This window comes from Chelonia mydas, chromosome 19 (assembly GCF_015237465.2).
Source record: "Chelonia mydas isolate rCheMyd1 chromosome 19, rCheMyd1.pri.v2, whole genome shotgun sequence".
NCBI lineage: Eukaryota > Metazoa > Chordata > Testudines > Cheloniidae > Chelonia > Chelonia mydas.
In genome coordinates this window covers 19504939-19523304 of record NC_051259.2, presented here as the reverse complement: position 1 = coordinate 19523304, position 18366 = coordinate 19504939, and the positions used below count along the sequence as shown (strand labels likewise).

General features: G+C 46.0%; 1 protein-coding gene across 6 annotated transcripts in view; it reads left to right on the top strand.

Annotated features, from left to right (window-relative positions):
• Window positions 1-18366, top strand: part of ZMPSTE24 (zinc metallopeptidase STE24) — a 110205-nt gene that overhangs the window by 4141 nt on the left and 87698 nt on the right. For 5 of the 6 annotated variants that reach the window (XM_037881566.2, XM_037881569.2, XM_037881572.2 and 2 more), the window contains exon 3: window positions 13738-13824. In XM_037881566.2, the coding sequence (XP_037737494.1) occupies window positions 13738-13824 (87 nt within the window). Of the gene's footprint in view, window positions 1-12850; window positions 12995-13737; window positions 13825-18366 lie in introns of those variants that run through there. The other variant, XM_037881571.2, reaches the window with a different exon arrangement.

Here is an 18366-nt window from a genome sequence, read left to right as displayed (position 1 = left end):
CTGGGGCTGGGTTTGGGCTGGGGGAGGGGCCCCCGGCCTAGCCTGGGTCTGCACCGTCCCAGCTGCACCTGAGACTGGGCCGGGCCGGCCCATGCCTGGGTCCGGGCTGCAGCAGAGTTGGGGACTGGGCTAGGTTGGGGCTAGGGGAGGGGCTCCCCTCCCCCGGCTGGTCTCTGGCTGGGCAGGTCCCCGGGCGGATTTCCTGAGTGCCTGCATGGCGCTAAATAGGTTGCTGTGTGGCCACGCAGCTTACAGGGAACTTAGCTATCTGCTATGGTGGGAAAGTAGTGAATGATATGCACAACAAAATATTACAGTAAAATGTAAGCAACATATAAATCAGGGGTGGGCAAACTTTTTGGCCCGAGGGCCACATAGGGGTTGCAAAACTATATGGAGGTCTGGGTAGGGAACGCTGTGCCTCCCCAAACATCCTGGCCCCCGCCCCCTATCTGCCTCCTCCCACTTCCCGCCCCCTGACTCCCCCCCTCAGAACCCCCAACACATCCAGTCCCCCCTGCTCCTTGTCCCCTGACTGCCCCTTGGGTCCCCCCGCCCCCTTACCGTGCCGGAGCCAGCCATGCCGCCGTGCTTCCTGGCCGGAGCGGCAGGTCAGAGTGCTGGTGGCCCAGTGAACTGAGGCTGCGGGGGAGGAGGGACAGCAGGGGAGGGGCTGGGGGCTAGTTTCCCCGGCCAGGAGCTCAGGGGCTGGGCAGGATGGTTCCGTGGGCCGTAGTTTGCACATCTTTGATATAAATGCATTATAATAAAATGTGATACGGCATTATCAGTTTTCATATACAGTATCAATTAAAGTTCTGTAACTACAATATTAAGTGTCTTTTTTAAAAGAATAGGAGGACTTGTGGCATCTTAGAGACTAACCAATTTATTTGAGCATAAGCTGTAGCTCACGAAAGCTTATGCTCAAATAAATTGGTTAGTCTCTAAGGTGCCACAAGCCCTCCTAATCTTTTTGTGGATACAGACTAACACGGCTGCTACTCTGAAACCTGTATCTTCTTTAGTATATTTTACTGTTTCCATTGTATTCTGTACTTAAAACACTCCTTTATAATAAAATTAACAGTTAAGCTAGAAACATACCTACATTTTAATGTCAGTTTTATGGGGTGGGAGTTTAGTTTTCAGAGTAATTTAATTAGAAGTTAGAAAAATAATCATAGGTTGCAAACACCCTTCAGAGGTGTAGCTATTTCCAAAGCAAGGTGTGGAAAACAGCTTATATGACACATCTGTCATTAAAGTTATGATCATGAACTGTTATGTGAGAATGTAAAGCTGACCAATTATAAAACAAGGTTGGGAAAAGAGCATCAGCTTGAAATAGTATAAGATCATATAATTAGACTGTTGTAAAACATACACACAAGGGAGCAGAGTTAAGAGAGTAAGTTCCATCTTAACTTGCGTTTCTTCAGTGCTTTTTGTGAACTTCAAGTTGCATTTTGTGTTCGTGTGTATACTTGTATTTTACAGTTCTTGATATAACACTCATGTTCATGGTACGTGAGTTAGGATTTTTGTAGCCGATTGTAAAATTGTTTGACACACAACTTTTATTTATTTATTTATTTTTTTGGACCAACTTCAGACCTGATTTGGTTTTCAAAATTAGGACAATTTAAAAAACTCTAAACTGAAAAAAAATTGAAAAATAATTTTTTAAACTGTCATTTCTCTTTTTTCCCTTCCTACACTAGTGGATTAATGAACAGATGGTGGTATGGCACCACCTACTAGAAGCAAAAAAGCAAGGAGTTCTGAAACCTCATCCTGATAATATTAGCCTCAGTCAGAACAGCCCCTCCCCAGGTTTGTTTTCTCTAAGCAGAAACTTGGAGGCTTTGCTTCATCTCCTCTTTTTAGTCTCTACACTCTACACTGCGAGGGGGATCTGTCCTGCTTTGAGCAGGGGGTTGGACTAGATGACCTCCTGAGGTCCCTTCCAACCCTGATATTCTACGATTCTATGGTACGCAATTTCAGCCACGAGAATAGTGTAGCTGAAGTCAACGTATCTTAGGTCAACTTACCTCATGTCCTCACGGCACAGGGTCGACTGCTGCCGCTCCCCCGCTGACTCTGCTTCCGCCTCTCGCCACGGTGGAGTACAGGAGTCGATGGCAGAGCAATCTGGCGGGTAGTGTAGACGTACCCTTTGTCTTGCAGGGACGCTAATGGAAAAACGTGAGGCCGTCGCACTGCATTAAATCAGTTAGTGTGTGGAAGGCAGAGCTCACAGCTCTTCAGCTGAGCAGTGCGCTGAATCAGGGGCTTTCAGCTGGGGTCTGCCATTCACAGATTGTGAATCCCACTGGTCAGAGGCATGCCAGTGTGTCCGACCTTCCCCAATCCTCAGAAGTAACACCTCAGAAGTAACATGATGGTCATGAGCCCACATAAGGAATGTTGGTGTGTTCAGTCTTCCCTCATGCTTGGAATTGTGGGCTGCCACAAGAAGGACGCTTATAGCTCTAGCAATCTGTCTGCCTGCTATCAACTTCTTTGAATGCTTGCTTATGTCCATTCCATGCTAGGTGTGTGCACGCCATGTACACAATTACTGGAGATTTTTCCCTCAGTGGTATCCATTGGGCTGGCTCTAGTGCTCTCTGGAGTCTCATGCAAAGAGAGCTGCTGGCATCATGCCCTCTCAGTTCCTTCTTAGCACCCAGGACGGTTGCTGGAACAACCCCTCTTGTTGCCACAAGGCTTCTTTCCCAATGGTTTGGAATTTCTCTGTACATATGTTGTAGTTATTGTAGTTAGCATATATAGTTCTTAAAGTTAGTGTATATGGTAGTGCTAGTAGTTGCATAGAATCATAGAATATCAGGGTTGGAGGGGACCTCTGGAGGTCATCTAGTCCAACCCCCAGCCTAGAGCAGGACCAATCCCCAACTAAATCATCCCAGCCAGGGCTTTGTCAAGCCTGACCGTAAACTTCTAAGGAAGGGGATTCCACCACCTCCCTAGGTAACGCATTCCAGTGTTTCACCACCCTTCTAGTGAAAAAGTTTTTTCCTAATATCCAACCTAAATCTCCCCCACTGCAATTTGAGACCATTACTCCTTGTCCTGTCATCTGCTATCACTGAGAATAGTCTAGATCCATCCTCTTTGGATCCACCTTTCAGGTAGTTAAAAGCAGCTATCAAATCCCCCCCCATCCTTCTCTTCTGCAGACTAAACAATCCCAGTTCCCTCAGCCTCTCCTCATAAGTCAAGTGTTCCAGACCCCTAATCATTTTTGTTGCCCTCTGCTGGACGTTTTCCAATTTTTCCACATCCTTCTTGTAGTGTGGGGCCCAAAACTGGACACACTACTCTAGATGAGGCCTCACCAATGTCGAATAGAGGGGAACGATCACGTCCCTCGATCTGCTGGCAATGCCCCTACTTATACAGCCCAAAATGCCATTGGCCTTCTTGGCAACAAGGGCACACTGTTGACTCATATCCAGCTTCTCGTCCACTGTCACCCCTAGGTCCTTCTCTGCAGAACTGCTGCCTAGCCATTCGGTCCCTAGTCTGTAGCGGTGCATTGGATTCTTCCGTCCTTAGTGCAGGACTCTGCACTTGTCCTTGTTGAACCTCATCAGATTTCTTTTGGCCCAATCCTCCAATTTGTCTAGGTCCCTCTGTATCCTATCCCTACCCTCCAGCATATCTACCACTCCTCCCAGTTTAGTGTCATCCGCAAACTTGCTGAGAGTGCAATCCACACCATCGTCCAGATCATTAATGAAGATATTGAACAAAACCGAACCTTGGGGCTCTCCGCTAGATACCAGCTGCCAACTAGACATGGAGCCATTGATCACTACCCATTGAGCCCGACAATCTAGCCAACTTTCTACCCACCTTGTAGTGCATCCATCCAGCCCATACTTCTTTAATTTGCTGACAAGAATACTATGGGAGACCGTGTCTAAAGCTTTGCTAAAGTCAAGGAATAACACGTCCGTTGCTTTCCTTTCATCCACAGAACCAGTTATCTCATCATAGAAGGCAATTAGATTAGTCAGGCTTGATTTTCCCTTGGTGAATCCATGCTGACTGTTCCTGATCACTTTCCTCTCGTCTAAGTGCTTCAGAATTGATTCCTTGAGGACATGCTCTATGATTTTTCCAGGGACTGAGGTGAGGCTGACTGGCCTGTAGTTCCCAGGATCCTCCTCCTTCCCTGTTGTCCCTGTTGTTGAGGGACTTTTCATCCCAGGGGCTGGGCATGCCCTAATTCGTGTGGCAAGCTGATGCCAGTTGGTGACCTGCATCCTAGGTGCCTAAACTGTTTCACGTTAAAGAGAAGTGCCAGACCTGCAGAGACTTCAAAGCCTGCATGAGAGAGGATACTGACATTTAGCTGAAGGCCATTCTTATGAAGGTGGCCCTCAGACCAGCCTCAGAGCCGAGCTGCTCTGAATCAGTGCCAAGAACCTCAACATCCATGTGGAGTGCTCCCCAGCACAGCTCTCCATCCCTGGTGCCGAGGAAGAGGCATAAGAAACAACGAACCAAGAGAGGGTGTTCTCCAGGTCAGAGGAGAGACAAGCAAGGAGCGACTAGTGTAGTGAGACCTGCATCAGGCCACTTGTCCTCCCCCGAGCCTCTGATGGCACTGCCAACTCTACCTAGAGTGCTGAGTCCAGTATGGGACCAGCCACCGACTCCCGGGAGCAGTGGTGGGATCAGGCGTCTGCTGGTTCCTTCGATCCCAGAGGCTTTCCAAGCGGCAAAGGACCTGCTGTCACTCCCAATCCCGCTGGCCCCTCAAGGACCCTGGTCAGCCAAACCAACCGGGGACAGAAAGGAGCAAGGGTCAACAAGCTCCATGTGGCACCATCCAGAGGCAAGCTCTCCATGGTCCCGATGGACCGATCACTGGCCTGTCCTCAGTTCCCCGGCACGGCCAGAGACAGAAGCGGATACTGCACTGCTATGGTCTCCAGGGGAAGAATAGTCTTCTGAGTCTGAAGGGGAATCCTTGGCTCCACCCAAAACCTACTGGTACACAGCCTACACGCCAGACTTTGGTACCTGCCCTCCTGCTGGTGCCTGGTCACTGGCTAATACAGTAGCAGTATTGGAATCCTTCAGCGTTTCCCCAGTACTGGGCCCCCCTTCCCAATGCTCATACTCAGTGGTGTCAGAAAGAGATAAACTACTCTCTCTTCCTGTCTGGCACTGGACCCTGATTTCAGTACCGATCCCGGTAAATGGCCCCAATGGATGTGGTGGAAGGTGGAGGAGTAGGAGGAAGCGCCGCCTCCGGCACAGGCCGCCTCCTTGTCATTCCCAGACGAGACTATTGTAGGCCCTAGTAACCCACTCCTGCAGGACAACTTCAGGGCCCACCAGGAGTTCCTGAAAAGGGTCACTGCGAATTTGGGCCTGGAAGTTGAGGAGCTTAAGGAGTCAGCACACAGCCTAATCAACATCCTGGCTGCAGCTGCTCCCTCCAGAGTGGCCTTGCCTGTTAACAAAGCGGTCATTGGGCCCCATCAGAACACTGTGGCAGACTCCTTCTCTGCCCCCCCCTCCCCCCCCCCAAAAAAAAAGGGCAGAAAAGAAATACTGTGTCCCAACCAGTGGGTTCAAGTACCTTTACTCGCCCCCCTTTCCCCTCACTGGGGTCTCTGGTAATGTTGGCGGCAAATCAGTGGGACAGACGGGCAGTCGAGTGCTACCCACAAAAATAGAGTCCAAGAGACTGGACCTGTTTGGATAAGAACACAAGAACGGCCATACTGGGTCAGACCAAAGGTCCGTAAAGCCCAGCATCCTGTCCTCTGACAGTGGCCAATGGCAGGTGCCCCAAAGGGAATGAACAGATAGGTTATCATCAAGTGATTCTTGCCCTGTCACCCAATCCCAGCTTCTGGCAAACAGAGGCTAGGGACACCATTCCTGCCCATCCTGGCTTATAGCGATTCATGGACCTATCTTCCATGAATCTATCTAGCTCCCTTTTGAACCCTGTTATAGTATTGGCCTTCACAACACCTTCTGGCAAGGAGTTCCAGAGGTCGACAGTGCGTTGCATGAAAAAATACTTTTTTGTGTTTGTTTTAAACCTGCTACCTATTAATTTCATTTGGTGGCCCCTTGTTCTTGTGGTGTTTACTCCTTCTCATAATACTTCCTTATTTACTTTCTCTATACCACTTAGGATTTTATAGACCTCTATCATATCCCCCCGCAGTCGCCTTTTTTCCAAGCTGAAAAGTCCCAGTTTTATTAATCTCTCCTCATACGACAGGTGACCTCCAGTTACATATCTCCAACCAGCAGGCTCTACTGCAGAGGTACAATTTTAATCTGTGGGACTCATTGTCCAGATTTAAGGAGAGACTGCCATAGGAGTCAAGGCAGGAGTTCTTCACAGCCATCCCAGAGGAGGGCTGGACTGTGTCCAGGACTTCCCTCCAGGCGGCTCTGTATGTGGCTGACTCAGCAGCCAGTACTGTTGCATCGGCAGTCATCAGCAATTATGTGGCCTCCATCTTGAAGTGCAGCAGTCCATCCAGGACCTCCCCTTTGAGAGCACCTCCCTGTTCTCTGAACAGACAGATTCAAAGTTTCACAGCCACCCTTCGCTCCTTGGGCCTTTATACACCTGCAGCTTCCAGGAAGCACTTTAGGCCCCGGTAGCCTCTCAGGTTTGCAGTGTCTCCCAAGTAGGAGCCCTACAAAAGAAAAGGGAAGGGTTATAAGTGTCGCCAACACCTCCCTCCTACCTAGGCCTCCTAAACGGGCTCTCATAGATATCCCATCAGGGCCAGGCAGGCCTTTTCAAGGTACGTCCGAGGGCAATATGCCAGTCTTCACTCCAGATCCATCTCCCCTTTTATTTTTGGACTGCCTGTCGCCCTTCAACCCAGTGTGGTCAGATATAACATTGGACCACTGGATACTGAGTACAGTAACTGTAAGTTACGTTGTCCAGTTTTCATCCACCCCTCCCTCCCACCCTCCACCCCCATCCCTCTTCAGGGACGATTCTCACAAGCTGCTTCCCGTCCAGGAGGTGCAAGCCCTCCTACTTGTGGGGGTCATAGAGGAGGTTTCTCAAGACTTGAAAGGGAAGGGGTTTTTACTCCCGATATTTCCTAATCCAGAAGGTTGGGGAGTGAGGGAGGGGGGAAATCTACGGCCTATCCTGGACCTGTGTTGTTTCAACAAATATTTCAAGAAATTTGAGGTTCTGCCTGGTCTCCTTGGCCTTCATCATTCCCTCCCTGGATCCAGTAGACTGGTATGTCGCCCTTGACTTAAAAAATGCTTATTTCTACATCTCTATCTTCCATGGTCGCAGAAGATTTCTAAAGTTTGTAGTGGATCAGTATCACTACCAATTCACTGCTCTTCCCTTCAGCCTATTGGCAACCCCACGAGTCTTCACGAAGTATTTGGTGGTGGTAGCAGCCATCCTCAGGCATCAAGGCATGTAAGTCTACTCATACTTTGACTACTGGCTTATCAAAGGTCAGTCACAGGCTCAGGTGCAGCACAGCATCAGTACAGTACTGGCCACCTTCGATCTGCTGGGTCCGTTAAGAAACGGACAACCCTGGTTCCGGTTCAGAGTCAACAGAAGTCATTTCTAGTCCCAGTTCAGAGAATAGAGTTCTTTGGGGCAGTGCTTGACTTAAGCCAGGCCAAAGCCTCCCTTCCAGAAGCCCAATTTCGAGCTATATCAGACCTGATATCCAAAATCACGATCCCCCCAATAACGACTGCTCGGTTATGCTTCAAACTGTTTAGACACATGATGGCATGTACCTGCATGGTGCAGTATGCAAGGTTGTACCTCATACCCCTCCAGATATGGCTGGTTTCCCTGAGCAGACACCACCTGGACTCTACTCACAATTCTGCCTCCAGTCTTCGCTGACATGGTGGAGAGACCCAGGATCCGTAATGGAAGTGGTACCCTTTGCTGCCCCTCAGCTGTCGATAACCCTAGTCTTGGATGTGTCAGCCTGGGATGTAGAGCCCACCTTGTCAGTATCATCTTCCAGAGGTGGGGGCCTCCCCAGGTGTACCTGTTTGCCACCAGACAGAACAGGAAATTCCATCAGTTCTGTTCGCTGCATGGGCACAGCCTGGGCTCCCTTTCCGATGCCTTCCTGCTCTCATGGGCAGACCACCTACTTACTGTATGCCTTCCCACTGATCACCTTGGTTCATAGGGTCCTCCTAAACATCAAACAGGACAAGGTGAAGGTTATCCTGAAAGCACCGGCATGGCTATCCTAGCATTGGTTCGGTACTCTTCTGAACCTCTCAGTGGCAGTGACATTCGTGCTTCCGCTCCTTCCAGACTTGATTTCACAAGACCATGGCTAGTTGCTTCACCCAAACCTCACCTCGCCTCCCTGCACCTAACTGCATGGGGGTTGTGTGGCTGAATCCTGAGGAGCAGGCCTGCTCAGATCAGGTTTGACAGGTCTTGCTAGGTAGTAGAAAGCCTTCCTCCAGGGTTACCTACCTGGCCAAGTGAAAACGTTTCACTTGTTGGGCCTCTGAACAGAATCTTTCTCCATCTCGATCTTCTCTGCATTCTATCTTGGACTACCTGCTCCACCTAAAGCATCAGGATCTGGCACTGTCATCTATTAAAGTTCACTTGGAAGCCATCTCAGACTTCCACCCTCCTGTGAATGGCAGATCAGTGTTCTCCCACAAGATGACGGTCAAGTTTCTCAATGGGCTGGAAAGACTACCCTTAGACTCAGAACTGATCCCCCTCATACCCCCCCCCCCCCCCCCATGAGACTTAAACCTGATCTTTTCAAGGCTCACAGGGCCTCCCAGCAAGTCATTAGTATCATGTCCCATACTGCTTCTCTCTTGGAAGGTCACCTTCCAGGTAGGGATCATCTCAGCTAGAAGGTCTCTGAGATTAAGGCCCTTATATCAGAACTCCCTTATACGGTGCTCTTCAAGGACAAGGTCCAGCTGTGTCCCCATCCAGCCTTCCTACCAAAAGTGGTGTTGCAGTTCCAGGACATTTTTCTACCTGTCTTCTTTCTAAAACTTCACAAGACTGCTGGGGAACGTTGGATGCTAGGTGGGCCCTCACAATCTATATTGAGAGAACTAAGCCCTTCAGCAAGTCCACACAACTCTTTGTAGAAGTAGTGGAAAGGATGAGAAGGGTACCTGTGTCATCCCAAAGAATCTCATCCTGGATAACTGCCTGTATCCAAACTTGCTACAAACCGGCAAAGGTTCTGCCTCTGGCCATCGTGCTCACTCATTCCACAACAGCCCAGGCTTTCTAGGCAGCATTCATCACACAAGTACCAATCCAGGACATCTGCAGAGCTGCTACCTGGCAGTTGGTTCATACCTTTGCTTCCCGCTACGCCATCATCCAACAGGCCCGTGAAGATGTCAGTTTCAGGAGAGCAGAATTGCAGTCAGCATGTCCATGATCTCTGAGCCCACCTCTAGGGGTACTGCTTGTGAATCACCTAGCATGGAATGGACACGAGCAAGCACTCAAAATAAAAAACAGTTACTAACCTTTCATAACGGTTGTTCTTCGAGATCTGCTGCTCATGTCCATTCCAGAACTGACCCTCCTACCCTTCTGTCGGCATTACCGGCAAGAAGGAATTTGGCAAGAGGGCGTGGGGCTGGTGGCGCTCTTTATACCAGTGCGTAACTGCACAACTCAAGGGCTGCTAGAGCTGGACCAACAGATACCACTGGGGGAAAAATCTCTGGAAGAACAACAGTATGAAAGGTCAGTAACTATTTCATCTTGCCTCAGCTTGCAGCTTGGTGCCATAGCTGATACAGCTCTGTAGTAGCATCTTTGCATCCACAAAGTCCAGAACTGCAGTTCCGGTAAGTCCCACTTTTGGGAATAACTGGTGGTAGTGCTGAAAAGAATCTGGGGGTTAGAATGGATCACAAATTGAATACGAGTCAACAATGTGATATAATTCGAAAGGCTGGTGTCATTCTGGGGTGTATTAACAGGCATGTGTAAGACATGGGAGTTCTGCTCTAGCTGGCCTCTTCTGGAGTACTGTGTTGAGTTCTGGACACCATACTTGAGGAAAAATGTGGAAAAATGGGAAAGAACCCAGAGGAGAGCAAAAAAAAATGATAGTTTAGAAAACCTGCCCCCACTGGAGTGGGTTACCTAGGGAGGTGGTGGAATCTCCATCCTTAGAGGTTTTTAAGGCCCAGCTTGACAAAGCCCTGGCTGGGATGATTTAGTTAGAATCATAGAATATCAGGGTTGGAAGGGACCTCAGGAGGTCATCTAATCCAACCCGCCGCTCAATGCAGGACGGATCCCCGACTAAATCATCCCAGCCAGGGCTTTGTCAAGCCTGACCTTAAAAACTTCTAGGGAAGGAGATTCCACCACCTCCCTAGGTAACGCATTCCAGTGTTTCACCACCCTCCTAGTGAAAAAGTTTTTCCTAATATCTAACCTAAATCTCCCCCACTGCAACTTGAGACCATTACTCCTTGTTCTGTCATCTGCTACCACTGAGAACAGTCTAGAGCCATCCTCTTTGGAACCCCCTTTCAGGTAGTTGAAAGCAGCTATCAAATCCTCCCTCATTCTTCTCTTCCGCAGACTAAACAATCCCAGTTCCCTCAGCCTCTCCTCATAAGTCATGTGTTCCAGTCCCCTAATCATTTTTGTTGCCCTCCGCTGGACTCTTTCCAATTTTTCCACCTCCTTCTTGTAGTGTGGGGCCCAAAACTGGACACAGTACTCCAGACGAGGCCTCATCAATGTCGAATAGAGGGGAACGATCACTTCCCTCGATCTGCTCGCAATGCCCCTACTTATACATCCCAAAATGCCATTGGCCTTCTTGGCAACAAGGGCACACTGTTGACTCATATCCAGCTTCTCGTCCACTGTAACCCGTAGGTCCTTTTCTGCAGAACTGCTGCCGAGCCATTCGGTCCCTAGTCTGTAGCGGTGCATGGGATTCTTCCGTCCTAAGTGCAGGACTCTGCACTTGTCCTTGTTGAACCTCATCAGATTTCTTTTGGCCCAATCCTCCAATTTGTCTAGGTCCCTCTGTATCCTATCCCTACCCTCCAGCGTATCTACCACTCCTCCCAGTTTAGGGTCATCTGCAAACTTGCTGAGGGTGCAATCCACACCATCCTCCAGATCGTTTATGAAGATATTGAACAAAACCGGCCCCAGGACCGACCCTTGGGGCACTCCACTTGATACTGGCTGCCAACTAGACATGGAGCCATTGATCACTACCCGTTGAGCCTGACAATCTAGCCAGCTTTCTATCCACCTTATAGTCCATTCATCCAGTCCATACTTCTTTAACTTGCTGGCAAGAATACTGTGGGAGACCGTGTCAAAAGCTTTGCTAAAGTCAAGGAACAGTTGGTCCTGCTTTGAGCAGGGGGTTGGACTAAATGACCTCCTGAGGTCTCTTCCAACCCTAATCTTCTATGATTTCTATGACCTATGAGGAAAGGTAAAAAACACTGTGGTTGTTTAGTCTTTAGGAACGGAGACTGAGGGGATACCTAATAAGTCTTCAAATATGTTAAGGGCTGTTATAAAGAGGACTGTGATCAGTTGTTTTCCATATCCATTGAGGGTAGGATAAAAAGCAATTGGTTTAATATGGAACAAAGGAGGTTTAGGTTTGATATTAAGAAAATGTTTCAATTGATAAGGATAGTTAAGCTCTGGAATAAGCTTCCAAGGGACATTGTGGAATCCCCATCATTGAAGATTTTTTAAGAACAGGTTGGACAAAGACCTGTCAGGGATGATTTAGGGTTACTTGGTCCTGCTTCAGCAGAGGGGCCTGGGTTAGATGACTTTTTGAGTTCCCTTCTAGACCTGCATTTCTATCGTTCTGAGATTTCCTTCTGTCAGTATGAGTGCGTCTTAAAGACCAGGGATTCATTTTGGGATCCCTCAGTAAGGCTTGATCTTCATTAACAGGCTAGGATATGTACCTTTCTTTGACACTTTAGGGCAGACTTCTGTCCTTTAAGATACTTTCTTTGTTGCCGCAATCTCACAATGATGAGGGAGTGAGCTCATCTTTAATCATCCCTTCTCCTCACCCTCTGTTTTTTTATTAGCTTACTCTTTGTCCCCAAAGTGAACACCCAGTTCCATGTGAGTGAACCCATTGTTCTTCATCTGTCTGAACCCGCTACCCTCTTCGGACAATAGGCTGTGTTTTGTTAAGCGTGTTCTCAAGTTCGATCTTAATTCTCAGGAATTTAGAAAGTCAAAACAGCTATCTCTATTTTGAGGGTTTTAAAAGCTGCAGCTAATGCCAGTGTTGTGCTTTAGGCTGCATTAGTTTGTGCTTTAGGCTGCATTCTTGCAGTATATGACCAGGTTGGTGGACTTGGCTTGGATTTATCAGGTGCTACTTGGCTAGAAAAGCCTCCTCTTTATGGGCAGTGAGCATTCATTTCCTAGGTATATAAGGTGGCAATGTGGTGGTCATCCTGCTTCTTGATATACTTCCTCATTAACTGGGTCTCTTTGCTTCTCAGGCTGTCTTTTGGCTCCAGGACCCTGCTAGCAGCACAGTAAGGTAGGCCCCCTTCACCTCCTGTGACAACTACTTGTTACATACACTGTCTGTCCAGTAACGTACTTTCGTAGGTGGGAGAAGTGAGAGGCATATGACAAAGGAAAATTACTTACTGGTAATCTGCTTGTCATAGTTTCCTCTTCTCCTCCCCCACCTCGCCTCCCCCCAACCCGTTTACAGGGTGCTTGTCTATTATTTCTCTTGGTGTCTTATAGACTGACTTTGGAAGTTAGACTAGAGGGAGGCTTTCTGGCTGAAACTCATGTAATCAAGATGGGATTTCAGAACTCTTTGACTTCTTTCTTCAAATAGGTGAAACTACAGCACTGTCTGGCCATTAATTCTGTGTTGTAGAATGATCGAAGAGGAGACCGCAACTAACAGAATTACCAGTAAGTGATTTTAGTTTTTTCCCTTTCAACTCGCTTTATTCATGATCTTTTACCGAAGAGAGTTAACAACTTGTCTTTATATGACCGTTCATCAATAACTGAAATTCTAGGTGTTAGAGGTGCCAAAAGGTTAGAGGCAACTTGTAAGAGCAGAAACACAGTTTTTCTTGTGTCCTTTTGCCATCTTTTATTATATCTAAACTTCAACCTGAAAGTTGGTTTTTCTTTAAATAAATAAATAATTTGCTTGTTTTTGTAAATCAGAAATTACATCCTATCCAGGCTGGAAGATGCTCTGATGACTTGAGATCTAGCTCAAGGTGATATCACACTAGTGAAGGAAGTAAAAGTCTGACTGTTTGAAAGTCTGTTTTTGTTTTTTATCAGCTATTTATTTAACTTCACTGGTTGTCTTTCTAAATAAGGAAGCCTTTGTTAAAGATGTACCCCCGAATCTTCAATTAAGGTGGTAGAGGCCACAGTAACCATGCCCTGAGATGTGCCAACATTTCCCAAGTAAAACCAAGGAAGGTCTGACTTTCTATTCCTGATGTCTAAGGTTAAAAAGGGGGGAGCTAAAAAACCTTGCAGGTGTTCTTTATATATTGTAAAGAAGCAAAAGGATGTAAAAAAAAAAAAAAAATTCCATGTTACTTTTCAAAATTGGTCTTGTCCTTTTCAGGCTTTTTTTACTCCATGATAGCACAGAGTGAATTGAATCCATTACATGTTTTTTGTTATAGATGATTCTTCTCTGTGGAGGAATTCCTTTCCTTTGGAATGTATCTGGACAAATCTCTGGTCGTGCTGGTTTTGAACCAGAATACGAGGTAAGCATTTTTAACTGTTTCTGAAAATGATGGGTTCCTAAACTGTGTGTATAACAGAATTTATGTAAAGCTCCCATTTACTTTTATTGTACTGTATTGTATTGTAGAGAAAGAAAGGATTATATATTTATAGTTAATTTTCTGATATGGTGAACTGGATGGTTCTGAGGACTCATAATCGTATATGAAGCCTTTTGTTACTAGGTCACTAATTCAAATCCAGCCTGGTCTCTGACCATCAAACAGCTTTTTATCACACAAGTCAGTTGAGATGGTTATCAGATTTTTAGTGGGACCGTTTTTCAGTCTCAGAATGGACACAAAGAGGGCTCACTCCTAGATGTGGTCTTTCGAGATCAGAGATGTGGGGAGGAAGTGTGAGGCTTCCTGGGTGATGTCTGTTTGGTGAATGAATTAGTGTTGTTCTCAATGCTGAAAGCCCTGACAAGTAAAAAAAAAATTACTTACAATTAATAATTTAAAATGGAAAGAAAAGCTTTTTTTCCTTCTCCCTCATTGTATTGCCTTTGCAGATCCCATGTAACCACCACAGAGGGGATAAATTACCTTTCCTTACCCATCCCTCAGTTCTTCTCTTTTCACTGGCCATGGTAGTCATGGATCCCAACCTCCTTGGTGCATGGTCTAAGGCTGTTGCTACACTATGGGCACTATAGTAATACAGTTGTAGGGTGGATACTTTCTGTTGTTCCATAACTGTAGGCACTCCACCTCCTCGAGTGATGGTAGCTAGGTTAATGGAAGCATTGTTCTATCAGTGTAGCTCTGCCTGCATAGGTAGGTTGGCGTAGCTAGGGCACGTGGAGTGTTGTTTTTTCCCCACACCCTGAGCACCATAGTTATGTCAACTTAACTTTTAGGTGTAGACCAGGTCTTAGTTTTTACTGCTAAAATTAAACACCATGTAAAACTTATCTTTTGTTGAATAAGTTCTTAGTATAAGAACTGATCCAAACCCATAGAAGTAAATGGGAAGACTCCCTTTGACTTCTGTGGACTCTGTATAAAGCTCATAGTTAAGATTTGTTTTTGTAGATTTAGGATTTATCAGACGGAACTTGCTGCTTTGGTAGACAGAGTGCAGAATAGGAGAAGAGACTTTCCTCTTGCACTGCTGGTTTGAACGTGACCTACTTGAACGGCAACTTCTGCATTTTTGTTTAGAAACATTTTAAGCCACAGTCCCACAATCAAGAAAGGCCATACCTGGTTTAGAGTGGAAGTGAAAGAAGCTATTAAAACAGACAAAAAACAAACGGAAGAAAAGGGAAGTTGATAGTAATGAACATAAATCAGAAGCTAGGAATTGGAAAAAATTGATGAGGGAAGCAAAGTGACACAAGGAAAAATCTATTCTGCAGAGTTAAGGACGATAAGAAGTTTATAAGCATATTAGGATTAAAACAAATGCTAACAATGATATTGGTCCTTTACTAGATGGAAATGGTAGAATTATCAATAATAATGAAGAAAAGGCAGCAGTGTACACTTAAAAAATTTCTGGTCAGTATTTGGAAATACCTCACCATATCATGGGTGGAGATGGATACCTCACCATATCATGATGGTGATGACACACACTTTCTATTCCTATAGTAACTCAGAAGGATGTTTAACAGCAGCTACTGAAGTCAGACATTTTTAAATCATCAGGCCCAGATCACTTAGAATCATAGATTCATAGAATATCAGGGTTGGAAGGAACCTCAGGAGGTCATCTAGTCCAACCCCCTGCTCAAAGCAGGACCGATCCCCGACTAAATCATCCCAGCCAGGGCTTTGTCAAGCCTGACCTTAAAAACTTCTAGGGAAGGAGATTCCACCACCTCCCTAGGTAACGCATTCCAGTATTTCACCACCCTCCTAGTGAAAAAGTTTTTCCTAATATCCAACCTAAATCTCCCCACTGCAACTTGAGACCATTACTCCTTGTTCTGTCATCTGCTACCACTGAGAACAGTCTAGAGCCATCCTCTTTGGAACCCCCTTTCAGGTAGTTGAAAGCAGCTATCAAATCCCCCCTCATTCTTCTCTTCCGCAGACTAAACAATCCCAGTTCCCTCAGCCTCTCCTCATAAGTCATGTGTTCCAGTCCCCTAATCATTTTTGTTGCCCTCCGCTGGACTCTTTCCAATTTTTCCACATCCGTCTTGTAGTGTGGGGCCCAAAACTGGACACAGTACTCCAGATGAGGCCTCACCAGTGTCGAATAGAAGGGAACGATCACGTCCCTTGATCTGCTGGCAGTGCCCCTACTTATACATCCCAAAATGCCATTGGCCTGTTGACTTCTATCCAGCTTCTCGTCCACTGTAACCCGTAGGTCCTTTTCTGCAGAACTGCTGCTGAGCCATTCAGTCCCTAGTCTGTAGTGGTGCATGGGATTCTTCCGTCCTAAGTGCAGGACTCTGCACTTGTCCTTGTTGAACCTCATCAGATTTCTTTTGGCCCAATCCTCCAATTTGTCTAGGTCCCTCTGTATCCTATCCCTACCCTCCAGCATATCTACCTCTGCTCCCAGTTTAGTGTCATCCGCAAACTTGCTGAGGGTGCAATCCACCCCATTCTCCAGATCATTTATGAAGATATTGAACAAAACCAGCCCCAGGACCGACCCTTGGGGCACTCCACTTGATACTTAAATCTAAGAGTTTTAAAAGAACTAGCAGAAGTGCTCTCTAGACAGTGTTTTTTTCTCAATAAGTCTTTGAACACTGCGGAAGTCCCAGAAGACTGGAAGAAAGTGAATGTTGTGCCAGTATTTAAAAAGAGTAAACGGGATGCTACGGGTAATTATTGGCCTGTCATTCTGCCATTGATCCTGGGCAAGACAAATGCAAGGAGTAGGAGGAATTAAACAGGAAGAACTGAAAATATTAGTACGTAAGCTAAATTAGTACTTAATTGTCATCATAGAGACTTGATGGGATAAATATTATAGCAGGAATATTAGTATAGAGTGGTATAGCTTGTTTACGAAGGACAGGCAGGGAATAAAGGAAGGAGGTGTTGCATTGTACATCAAAATATATATGCTTGTTCAAATGTCCAGGAGGATGGGAGAGCCAGATAGTTAACATCGCTGGGGGGGATAAATGGAGGAAAAAAAGGGGACATCATGGTAGGGGTCCACTATAGACCACCAAATCATGAGGAGGAGATAGATGAGGCATGTCTAGAACAAATATCAGGAATATCCAAAACGTAAAACTTAGTAGTAAAGGGAGACTTTAGTATCCAGGCATCTGTTGGAAAAGGAATAAGGCAAAACACAAAATGTCTAATAAGTTCTTAGCATGCATTGGGGACAAGTTTTTGTTTCAGAAGGTGAAGTAACCAGGGGGACAGCTATTTTAGATTTGATTCTGACTAATGAGGAGGAATTGATTGCAAATCTGAAGGTTAAAGGCAGTTTGGGTGAAAGTGATCATGATTTTAAGGAAAAGGCATGAGAGCAGCAGAATAAGGACACTAGACTTCTAAAAAGCAAATTTTAATAAACTCAGAATGGGTAGATAAGGACCTATTGAAAGAAATGTAAAGGGAAAAGGAGTTCAGGATAGCTAGCAGTTTCTCAAGGAGACTGTATTAAAGGCACAGCAGTAAACTATCCTGATGCAAAGGAAAGATAGGAAGACTAGGAAGAGACCATTAACAGCTCTTTAATTACCTGAAAATCAAAAAGGAATCCTACAAAAAGCAGTAACATGAACAAATTGCCAAGGAGAAGTAAAAAGAATAGCACAAGCACGTAGGGACAAAATCAGAAAAACAAAGGCTCAAAATGCATTATAACCATGCAAGGGGCACAAAAGGCAATAAGTTGTTCCATAAATAGATTAGGAGCAAGACAGCGACAAAATAAAGTGTAGGCCCTCTACTTAGTGGGTAAGGAGAGCTTATAATGGGCTACTAGGATGATCTGAGGAATGGAAAATCTACCTTATAAGAAGAGAGTCAAAGAGGTTACCTTCTTTAACCTAACCAAAAGAAGGCTGAGGGGAGATATGATTGGTCTTCCTAAATACATCATAGGGATAAATATCTGGGAGGGAGAGGAGTAATTTATACGCTAACATTGACAGAAGAACAAATGGATATAAACTGGCCATCTACAAGTTTACGCTTGAAATTAGACAAAAGTTTCTAACCATCAGAGGAGTGAAGTTCTAGAATGGTTTTCCAGGGGGAGCAGTGGGAGCAAAAAATCTGACTGGCTTCAAGACTCAGCTTGATAAGTTTATGGAGGGGATGGTACAATGAGACTACCTACTATGACATTCAGCCCATCTGCCACTGCTAGCAGCAAGTATCTACAATGACTGATGATGGTACATTAGGTGGGGAGGGCTCTGAGTTAGTAAAGAGAATTCTTTCCCATGTGTCTGGCTGGTGGGTCTTGCCCATGTACTCAGGGTCCAAGTGATCTCCATATTTGGGGTAGGGAAGGAATTTTCCCCCGGTTCAGATGGTAGAGACCCTGGGGTTTTTCACCTTTCTCCAGAGCATGGGGCGTGGGTC